This window comes from Hippopotamus amphibius, chromosome 1 (genome assembly GCF_030028045.1).
Source record: "Hippopotamus amphibius kiboko isolate mHipAmp2 chromosome 1, mHipAmp2.hap2, whole genome shotgun sequence".
NCBI lineage: Eukaryota > Metazoa > Chordata > Mammalia > Artiodactyla > Hippopotamidae > Hippopotamus > Hippopotamus amphibius.
Window position 1 is genome coordinate 45,540,819 of NC_080186.1, and position 10,670 is coordinate 45,551,488.

At 54.8% G+C, this 10,670-nt stretch overlaps 1 protein-coding gene across 3 annotated transcripts in view; it reads right to left on the minus strand.

The window, feature by feature from the left end:
* The window catches only part of SSBP3 (single stranded DNA binding protein 3), a 161,813-nt gene extending 151,913 nt beyond the window's left edge, over positions 1 to 9,900 (minus strand). The window contains exons 1-4 of one of the 3 annotated variants that reach the window (XM_057711759.1): positions 9,534 to 9,900; positions 8,468 to 8,540; positions 8,182 to 8,243; positions 5,524 to 5,608 (exon numbers count right to left, since the gene is read on the minus strand). In XM_057711759.1, coding sequence (XP_057567742.1) covers positions 5,524 to 5,608; positions 8,182 to 8,243; positions 8,468 to 8,540; positions 9,534 to 9,589 — 276 coding nt within the window. In that variant the 5' untranslated portion in view covers positions 9,590 to 9,900. The remainder of the gene's footprint in view (positions 1 to 5,523; positions 5,609 to 8,181; positions 8,244 to 8,467; positions 8,541 to 9,533) is intronic. The other 2 variants (XM_057711775.1, XM_057711767.1) reach the window with 2 other exon arrangements.
* Positions 9,901 to 10,670: the final 770 nt, after the last annotated feature.

Here is a 10,670-nt window from a genome sequence, read left to right on the forward strand (position 1 = left end):
ACCCACTGCCCATGGAAAATCAAGACGGCCTGAGGGACGCTGCAGGGAGAGCTGGGTGTCTCCCGGCTCCCTCAGCGCAGTGGCTGGCGCACAGCTAACTCTTGGTGCCAGTCTGCAAAGGCTTAGCTAACAAAGATGGCATTATGCACTGACTGCAGTGCGCGGCTGGTCTTGGAGTTCAGATGAAGTGACCACTGCCAAAAACTTTGTTTGGGTCCCCACCACTCCCCCCGCCCCACCTCCCGCCTTGAAATAAAGGGCAAGGATTTGCAATTTGGGGTCTTGCCGCCACTTGAAACCCATTAAGGTGGCCACACTGCCCGGGTTCTGGCAAAAAGCAATTCCAGTGACTCATTTAGTGTTTAATTAGCTACCGACGGAGGAGTCTGGCAGCCTCCGGCGGTTACGAGGAGCTGCAGCAAACAGGGTAGGAGCCCGGAGAAAGGCTGCAACACGTAGCTGGAGCTCCAAGGGGAGGGGGGGAAAGAAACAACTGTGTGTATGTTTTGTTTTTATAATCTGCCACACAAGGGTGCCAAGGGTCAGAGCCAAAGGCAATGCCGTGAACCTGCCAGGACCTCTGGGCAGATAGCTAGGCCGGCTTATCGCAGGGGAGCGCACGCCCAGCTGCGGCCTTCTCCTCCCACTCCTGCCCGCGCTGCCACCCTTTCACACCCCTGCCCCCAAAGGGCTCTGGCCGGCGTGGACACTCCCCGCCTGGCAGGAACCTCAGCTCAGCACATCCAAGGAGAGCCCTCTCAAATATCACTTTGCTATTTCAAACCCACCAAGGATGCTGGACCCCTGCCACAGGGCCACAAATACCTCAGCTCCCACCCACGCCCAGGACTCTGGGGCGCTTTCCGACTTTAACCAACCCGCCTGGAGACACAGGCTCACAGCTGGGGTGGGGGGGGGTGGTCAGCAGAGTCCTGCTGGCAGGGGGCGCACAGGGGTAGGAGAGCCAGCCCCACTGAGGCTGACCTGAAAGGGACCTCAGGTCTTCAGAGCAGGGAAACTGAGGCTCACGACTCGCCAAGGTCACGGGATTCCTTGTCCACGCTGCACCCCACGTTTTCCACTGGGGATCCCAGAGGGGCTTGGGACAGCAGCCACAAACCTCCTGAAATCATGTACAGAGTCTCCCCTGTGGGGATACGTGCATTTTCCAGGAGGAAACGCCATAGCTTTTATCACATTTTTCCTGCCAAAAAAGCCACCGCACCATAACAAACTCCCTTCTTGGAGCCCAGGTCCCACCTCTGCCAGTGACTCTGCAATTCACCTCAGAGGAATTTCAGTGCAATTCTCTGCTAAATTTATTTCTTCAGTGACTGTACATGGGCACACTTTGGGTCAAATGATAATATCTTCCCTCCGTTCTGCAGGAATTCTGTATCAAATGAGGGTTGTCAAAAGCTGAGAGGTGGAATTTGGAAGACCGGGGTCTAGTCCCAGCTCTGCCACCTCCTGGCTACGTGCCCTCAGACAAGCCATCTAAAGCCTAGGCCTCAGTTTCTTCATCTGTGAAATGGGGGTGAGATTTAATAATAAAACCTGACCAACAGGCAGCTGTGAAGCCAAACCACAACCACGTATTGAAAAAGCGTTATGAAAAGCACAGCAATGTGAGTGTCACTGCCCTCCAGAACCTTCAACTCAGAGGCACTGAGCTGGTAGGTGGGAGTGTCCACTCCACGAAAGGCCAGGACCAGACAGACACGGGCATCTTCATCAGCACTCTGAGAATCTCTGTTCTGGCCCAAGGGGAACAGCAAAGAAACCACAGGCAGGGTCCCTGCAAGCCTCCTCCCATAGCCTCAGGGCTCCTCTGACTTCAGGTAAACCGATTTCTCAGAAAAGTCCATTCTCGGTAGCAAACCCCCCATCGCTCCACGTTATGTGTGGTCAACGTCAGGGCGCTCTGGCTGATACACAATGAGCCAAGCAAACCGAAGCTGCCAGGTGTGTGGGGGAAAATAGACTGTGACTCAAACAAAAACTCACCAATTCAAAGAAAATTTAAACCCCCTCTCCGCTGAGTCACCTGGTTCGTTCCCAGCCCTATAATAGCCTAACTTGGACCAGAGAGACACGCCTTTGAGATCACCTGACCCTTGACCCACCACCAGGAAGGGGAGACCACCTGCCAGGAACACAAATTCATTTCGCTAGAAGCGTTGAGACTGGGGAAGGATCTTCCTGGATGAGGTCCTCCCCACCCTGGCAGCAGTCCCTCTTCACGCATGCCCCACACACACACGCACTACTCACTACCCGCCAAGGCCCAGGCGGGTACCTGAGCCGCACAAACCGTGAGACTCTTTGAATCTCCTTGACAGAAAACAGAAGGCCAGTTACCACACGCTCCTCTTTACACTCCACTTTAACTTCTAAAGAGGATTTAAGGTAACTAGTTAACCCACATTAAAATCACCTGGCTCAAGATGACCCAGCAAAAAACGAGTCACTGAAGAACATCTTCCAACATTCTACCGGCTATTTCCAACCAGGTTACTTACCGACCCCAAATGACCGAAATGCCCAAAAATGTATTTTTTTCTTACCCATAGTTCCTTAATCCTTTCATTCATTTAGCATGCACGCCTACTATGTGCAAGGTATTGTGGGAGCTACAAAAATGAACAATCTGTAGATGAATGGTCTCTGGCATGGAAAAAATTAATAAGCTGTGGTTAGAAAGACAAGCTTGAATGAGAAGTTAGCTGGAATAGGTGCAAACAGGTGACATTCGTCACATACCTGCAGGGCCAAGGCTCAGCAGTGTTAGGAACACAGAATCTGGAGTCATTTAAGACCTGTGTTTGGATCCTAATTCTTACAGCTATGATAACCTCTCTATGCCTCCGTTTCTTCATCTGCAAAATGGAGTTAACAACATGCCTCCTCTCCCAGGGCCACTAGCAGTTTGAAATGAGAGCCTGAACCTAGAATGCCCAGCACAGGGGCCCAGCACATGGAAAGCCACCAACAAAGGCTTTGTCCAGGTGGTCTGTACAGACACTGAGAGGAGGGAGGGATCAGAGTGTGCAGCAAACTATCACCAAAGACCTCCACGAAGAAGTTAAAAAGTGGACAGGATGTGATGGATAAGAGAGGCATTCACAAGGGAGTCCAGAAAGAGGCTTCAGCAATAACTTGAGAGCAAGAAGGTAGAACAAGATGGGTAGCCATGGGAATGGAGAGAACACATGAAGGTGTGAGAAGAACAAAGAGAAAAAAGAGGGTTCCTTTCCTTCGTTTTCTTATTTTTTGATTTTCCCATTGCTTCTCCATTACCCCTGCAACTCAATCCCCCCCTTAACGCCTTCACAATAGAGACATTCCCTTCCCATCCCCATTCATCACTCCATCACTCCTCTCACATGACCTGACTCTCAGGCCACATGATACCAAGTGGACCCCAATCCAGGAGAAAGGGTTTTGATCCCAAGATCTGTGAATCCCGGGCCTCAATCACTGTGACTTCGGCTCTTGGTAGCGTCTGCGAAATGTCTACACCAACTTAGCAATCACTACACAATTCTGCTGCCCTTCCTCAGCAAATTACTGAAAGGAAACCCATGCGAACTTTCACTGCCACCACATTTAACCTTCTACAAGACCAACAGGGAGAAAAGGAGGCTAGGACGATCTTCAGACACGTCTCCTTCCATCCCCACCAGAAGATGCTAACCTGTTTCATCTGATCGTAAGTCTGACTCCACCCCAACTGGAGTCCAATTTTTTTTAAGGGGAGACAGCAGACCAAACCATAAATTGCCAAAGAGAGTCTCACATTATTCACTAGAGAGTCAAGCTTAGTTATAAATCATTACCTTCTCTGAAAGATAGCACAGACATCCCATATCAAGAGAGTGACTTGAACTAGGCATGTCCACCCCCAACTTTAAAATGATACCATTTGCATAGCACTTGAAATACAGGCCACACAAGAATTGGCCGTCTATAGGTTAAAACACACACACACACACACAGATTTTTACTGGATAGAAAGGTCAGATTCACCAACTATTTTTACATGGCTAATGTAACTCTTAGCCACCACCTCCAGCCTCCAGCTCAGGAAACCCTATGATCATCACCGCCGATTTTCCCAGAAGAACCACATCACAAGTGAACCAGCCCTCTCACCTTTTACTACTAAAAGTTCACCAGGCCATAAGTACCATTTGCCAGCTTCTCTTTTTCAGCCCTGGAGAGGGCACAATAACTGGTCAATTTCCTCAGCATTCCACTCCAAGGGTATTAACCTTATAGTCATAGCAAAATTTAATCACATTGAATATTCTCAAAACCAGGGAGCCACCAGCAGAGTCTCTAAGCCCTCGTATTACAAGGAGAAATTTTCACCATAAAGATATTCATGGCATGGGATCTGACCACTTGTGAAACTCAACCTAACGGGTTCTGGTCTCCCAGGCCGGTTTCAAACTGCATGCAGGGCATGCTGATGGCCTGGCCAAGTGGGTGGGCCCGGATGACATTCCAAAAACCAAAAACCAACCACCATGCGCTAGAGCTTAGGGACCATTCCTACCCACCTCACGCAGAAGTGCAAAATCAAATAAATCACCTCTTAAGTGCACATGTGCACACACACACAGGTGCACACACACTTCACCTTCTACAAGACCAACAGGGGGCAAAGGAGACTGGAAAAATTTTCAGACACTTTCCCTTCCATTCCCCTCCAAAAGATGCTAACCTGTTTCATCTGATCATAAGTCTGACTCCACCCCAACAGGAGTCAATTTTTTTTAAGGGGACGGCAGTGGGAAATGGACAAGGGGCAGACATCTCTCTTATAAGCATTTCATAAATCTTAATAAACTCATCCAGGGAGAGTGATGGTAGAGTAGAAAGCACTACAACGTGATGAAACTAACTACCTTCAAAAGAACATTTTGAACTCAGGATTACGGACCAGCCAAGGACCTCAAAGTATGCACTGTCTTAGTGGACACGACACACGAGTCCCCCCCCCCCCCCAAACATACACACACACACAGCCCTCCAAAAACATAATTTGCAAGATCACTCCCTGGAAAGTAACCTAAGAATCTATTCCATCAAATTCTCACTCAAACACCCCTTCTACTTCAAAACAAAGGTTTCATATTTGCTTTTTACATTTCTTGGTTGTGGTCAACTTCTTCATAAACCAGCACCAAAGAGGCTCAGCCGCCCATCCCCCCAGCTGACTGCCCAATTAGAACATAAACCCCACAAGGTTGAGACCTGCACAACGTCATTTAATTGTCCAGATAGGTATCTACGCTCTTTTGCATAATTACAACATTATGAAATACCGTTCACCAAGTTAGACCGCTGCTGGAGGAGAGTACGGGGCGAGGGCAGCAGGGAGGTGGGCAGGACAGAAAGAAAGGCAAGGAGAAAACAAAGACCACTGCCAACTGGCTGTGTATTTGCTTTGGTACTAAAGAAGTTCGAGCTATCCAACCCTGTAATTATTGCCAGGATTAAAATTTTGTTACTCACGTAATCATGAAAGGCTTTTGCTTCACTTGAATGTTCACAAGTGTCTCGCCTTTCAGGAGCTGCACAGTAAAGGTCCCAAAATACGCTGCAAGTCGAAAAATAAAATAAGATCAGGTTACTAATTATTACTTGTGTGCCCAAGGGCAAGTGCACAATGCACAGTGCTAACAGCACCAGGTCTCCCCAAGGCTCAATCCCACCTTTCCAGCCTTCACTGGGCACGCTCAGCCTAGAAAACAAAACGGACCCAACATCCTCTGACAGCCAAACACCTGGAATAAGAGTAACAGTGCCCATCCATCAGGCACCTACTATGTGCGGCTTGTAACTGCCACAACGCTGTAAGGTAGGTGATCTCATCCCCACTTTATACATGGGGCAACCGAAGCTTGCAGGTTAGTGCAACCCATCCACGGATGCCCAGATGGGACAGGTAGGAACCCGGATGAGAATCCACGCCTGTCTCATCTATGCTCCTGTTACCACCCCCTACCTCCACCCAAAATGGCCGCATTTCATAAAAAGGTTAAATTGTCAAAGTCAGGACTATGATTCATACGCACAGCAACCTGGGTGACTGGCAGTAAAGGGAACCTACAGGTTCTTAATCCCAGAGCCCACACCCCCATCCCCTGCCAGCTCACTCCCACTCCCACAAGGCCCTCCCCTCCCCCAAGGTCTTCTCATACGAGAGCCATTCCTTCCCTGCCCACCAAAGAATATATCAATTAGCTAAAGGTGAGGTGATGCATGACCAAGTGTCTTGATTTTTCGCACTGAAAAACAGCCCTCCTCAGACAACCACCTGTTCAGCAAAAGCAGGGGTGGGGGGGTGGGAGGGTGCATTTCCCTGCCTAACCCCACTCCGTGACTTTTGTATGGTCACCCCAACACTTTGCATCCTGTGAGAACAGACATACAAATCCTCTGTCAACCAGTAAAACCCTACACAAACACAGGGTGGTCACTGGTATCAACAAGGTGCCTTAGAAACCCTCTCCAGGTCAGAAGCCCAAGGCCCGGGGATGGGAACCCACTTGAAGAGTGACGTGCAGGAGAGCGGAAGTCTGACTCCTGGACCAGTGCTCCTGTCGCCTTCACAAACAGCCAGCACAGAATAAACTATCTCAACTGCCAGCTCTGCCAGTCCCCAGACAAGCATCCCATTCCAGGTGCAAGAATAAGGCAGCCTGGCCCTCTTCAGTTCAGCTCCACCGCTTCCTCCCACCCAAAAAGCCAGGGCATTTGCTCGGTGTCAAATCATAGAGCCACCACTGCCTGAGCCCAGCACGACGCACTCTAGTTCCCGGGGCTGAGATAAGGCTGGAGAACTTCGGGGGGGTTAAGGATAGAACTGTATAATCAGGGACTTCTACTAACTGCAGAGGGAGGCTCAAGAACATTCCTCTCTGTGCTGAGGCTACACACGTTTGACGAACTTTCTCCACACACTAAAGGTTTCTAACACTACGAACTCCCCAGCCCCTTCTGAGTAACTTTTACTCATAAGCCTAAGTTTCTGCAAAATCCATGATGGCCAGACCCGCCAGCCCCAACCACACACTCCTCTCTTAAAAACAACCACAGAAAGCCTACCACCCACTCCCACAGGTAGAGTCCTTACACCACACCAAATTGCCTCCAACTCCGCAGCTCCGAGGTTGGCAGAAGTAATTAAAAACTCATCTTCTCTGCGCAAGTTAGAACAGACACCTCAACCCCCTGCATTTCACAGACATTTGAAACAGGAACCCGAGCTGGAGGTCAGGTAAACGTGCTGAGATCCCAAGACAGGGCACTCCGTTTTCCTGAACTTCACCAAAATATCAAAAGCCACTCTGCTCTCTTTTCCTTTTGAAAAGGATGTCAAAGACTCCACAAATCGGTCCCACAAAACACCCAAGTCTTACACTTCCCGCTGACCCTAAGCTTCCCTCCCAAGGGCTGCAAACCGGGAGCAGACCTGTGGTGGGCCCACCCAGGCAGGGCCCAGGGGCCTGCAAGAAAGAGGGTCACAGACAAGAGAGAGCCCCCATCTACCAACCACAGGCACTCCGCCAGGTTCTCAGTAAAAGGATACTCCGTGGGTTTAGGGATACTTAGAGGGGTGAGTGGGTGGGAAGGTCCAGTCCGCCTGAATCAGTATCTTTAAAGGAAGTAGCAACCCCTTCTTGTTCTTTCTCAGGGTGCCTGGAAAAAGGTCCCCATGGATTTTTCTCTCAAGGTTTTGAGCTCACAGGAGAAAAAGGAAGGGACAGGCCAGTTGTAAAACAGACCTGGTATCCCCTCCCCGCGCCCCGCCCCCCACTGCCTCTAATTAAAGCAGCATGCAGAATTGACAAAAATCCTTACAAGCTTTTCTCAAGCCCGTGCCTAGTGCCTCAGAGTGAGATGTAAAAGTAAGGAGTTTCTATCCAAACACCAGGCATGATTAGTAGGTTCTCAACAGTGGGGAAAGAAGAGCCAAAAACTTTAGGCACCAACCTCTTTTGCCCTTTTCCTCCTTTGCCAGTCCTGGTCTGAGGGCCCTGAGGCACCCTGTGCAACACTGAGGACTAAGGCATGGGGGGCCTGCTCCAGACCTCACTTCTTTGTTCACTTGGAGCCGGGGGCTCCGAACAAAACAAACACACACACAAAACTATCACACAAACTTACCACCACCACGAGTGCAAAAACCCAGGCGGTTCTCCCAACGTGATGTTTTTTTCCCATCGAATCTAGGAAAGAGAAAGCAGAGACAGCTTAGAGGAGCAGAGGGAAGGGGTAGGCTGGGGGCTTCCCAGAGCCAAAAGGCTGCGAAGACCAACTAACAATAAATGCCAAAAGGTGATAAAAATTCAAAATGGTGGCCACAGTGGCTGCTCCAGAAAACAAAGGCTTTAAGAACAGTGGGGAGGAGGGGGGTGTCAAGAAATTTGATGATGGGGGGAGTTCCACTCACCTCCGACAAGAAGGTCTGTGCAGATTTCTGTGCTCCTACGTGCAGTAAATATTCGTAGACGTATAAAGCTAACCTGGAAAGTAGGCAGGAGGCACAGAAAGAGAGAGAGAGAGAAGGCGTCAGACCACACCGGGTGCTCGCTCCTGGACCTTGCCAGCCGGCTTCCAAGCTTGTCCTCCAACCCTGTCCGTGCTGTCCCATTGGGGCCCCGACCAGAGGTGAGCAGCTAGCTCGGTCCCGCCTGGGGCCACGGGTGCGAGCAGTTAGGGGGTGGGTACCAGGAGACGCGTTTACTTCAAGCCGCGGGGGCTGGAGAGCAACCCCCGAACTTGAACTTCTAAGTAGCGTCGGGACCAAACCACCTAGGTCTCTCAAACTCGCAAGCCACCGGACCTACTCCTTGCCACCGACCCGCCCTCTCCCCAGGTTTGAGGGTCCGGGGAGACTCAGTCCCAGGCTCTGGGGTGCTCCGCGCGCTCTGGAGAGGGCAGCAAAGCGCCGCCCTCAGCACCTACCCCCAAAACAACTGTCCCCCAAGCCTCGGGCCAAGCCGGCGCCGCCGTCCCTGCCCAGCCCGGCGCCCCGGAGGGCTCGGGGCCGGCGGCGAGGCCGAGGGCAGGGAAGGGAGAGAGCTCCCGGCCAAACAAAGCCCCCGGCACGCACTCCTCACGCCGCGGGCGGACAAAAGGAGCCTTCGGGGCCGCAGAAACCACGCGCCCCCTGCCCGCGCCCGGGGGGCAAAGTGCGGTCACCGCGGCGAGCGCCCCGGCTGGAGCGGGTGCCCAGGCTCGCTCGCGGGACCTCGCCCACCCCTCCCCGCGGGCCCCCGCGCCCAGCACGCCCCGCGCCCACCAAGTGCCCCCGCCCCCGGCGGCGCCCCCCGACGCCCCAGCCTCCGCCGGTTTCCAACAATGGGCTCTCCCACGCCGCCCGCCGCGGCCTCAGACGGGGCCAGGCAGGCGGCGCCGGGGCCCGGGGCGCAGCAGCCCCCGCCCGCCCACCTGCCTCCCACCACCCGCCCGCAGCCCGGCAGCGGCGCCGCCGCCACTTGCAAAACAGGGCTTACTTTTCCCGAGCCTGCCCGTCCGAGGGCACCGCCGAGCCTTTGCCTTTGGCAAACATGGTTTGCAGAGAAGAGGGCGCCGAGCCTCGCCGCCGCCGCCGCCGCCGCCGCTACCGCTCCGGCTGCTCCCGAGCTGCCCCCTCGCTCCCGGCCCCCTCCCCGGCGCTCGCTCGCTCAGTCGCTCGCGCTCTCCTCGCCGCGCTCCCCTCCCTCCCCCCCAGGCGCTGGCTCCGCGCTCTTTCCAGCTGTCAAAGCGTCAGCCCCGGCCGCGGCCCCATCGCCCTGGAACTCCTCCCGCGCCGGCTCGGCCTGGGGTGCCGGTGCCGCCGCCGCCGCCGCCGCTGCCGCTCGCCCGCCGGCCCGGCTGCCCGCTGGCTCGCCCGCGCGCCCGCCCGCCCGGCTCCGCCTGCGCCGCCCTCCGCGCCTCCGGCACCGCCGCCGCCACCGCCGCCGCCGCCGCCGCTGGTCTACTTGGAGCTCAACCGAACGTGGCTACCCCGGCGAGGGCGCGAGGCGGGCGTCAACGTTGCGCGATGGATAGGCGCCTCGGCCAATGGGCGCGTGGGGGCGGGCCCGGGGCGGTCCGGGAGGGACGCCCTGTCAGCGCCCGGCCGCGGTAGTCCCCGCTGCGGCCGCCCCCGAGGAGCCACTGCCCCTGCTCCTGCGGGCGCGCTGGGGCTGTCCGGGGGCGCGAGGCTCTGTTTCCTCTAAATGTGGGGAGGGGACACGAACCGGGACCAGGGAACTCTAGTCTCCCGGCCCCAGCGACCAGGGGGTCCGACCCGCGCTCTCCGCGGCTTGCACCGCTGGGGAGCTGGGGCGGGGTGGGGGGGTGGGCGCTGCGGCACAGTGGGAGGGGAGGGGGCGCGGACCCCCGAGCGGAGCACAGCCGGCTCCCTCCCGCCACGTCCTTCTCCCTTATCTGCCCCTCGCCTCCCGCTGCCTCAGCCCGCGCCGGCCCAGCCCTTATCGCCCCCTCCCCCTCGCCTGCGCTCGCCGTGGGCTCCGACCCCGGCCCCCTCCCCACACTCCCACCCGCCCCCGCCTGGGCCGCCCCGCCCCTGGTCCTCCCTCTCGCCCAGTCTGGCATCTGAGCGCCGGGCCGGGGGCTCCACGCTGAGAGCTGGGCGGCTCGAGCCG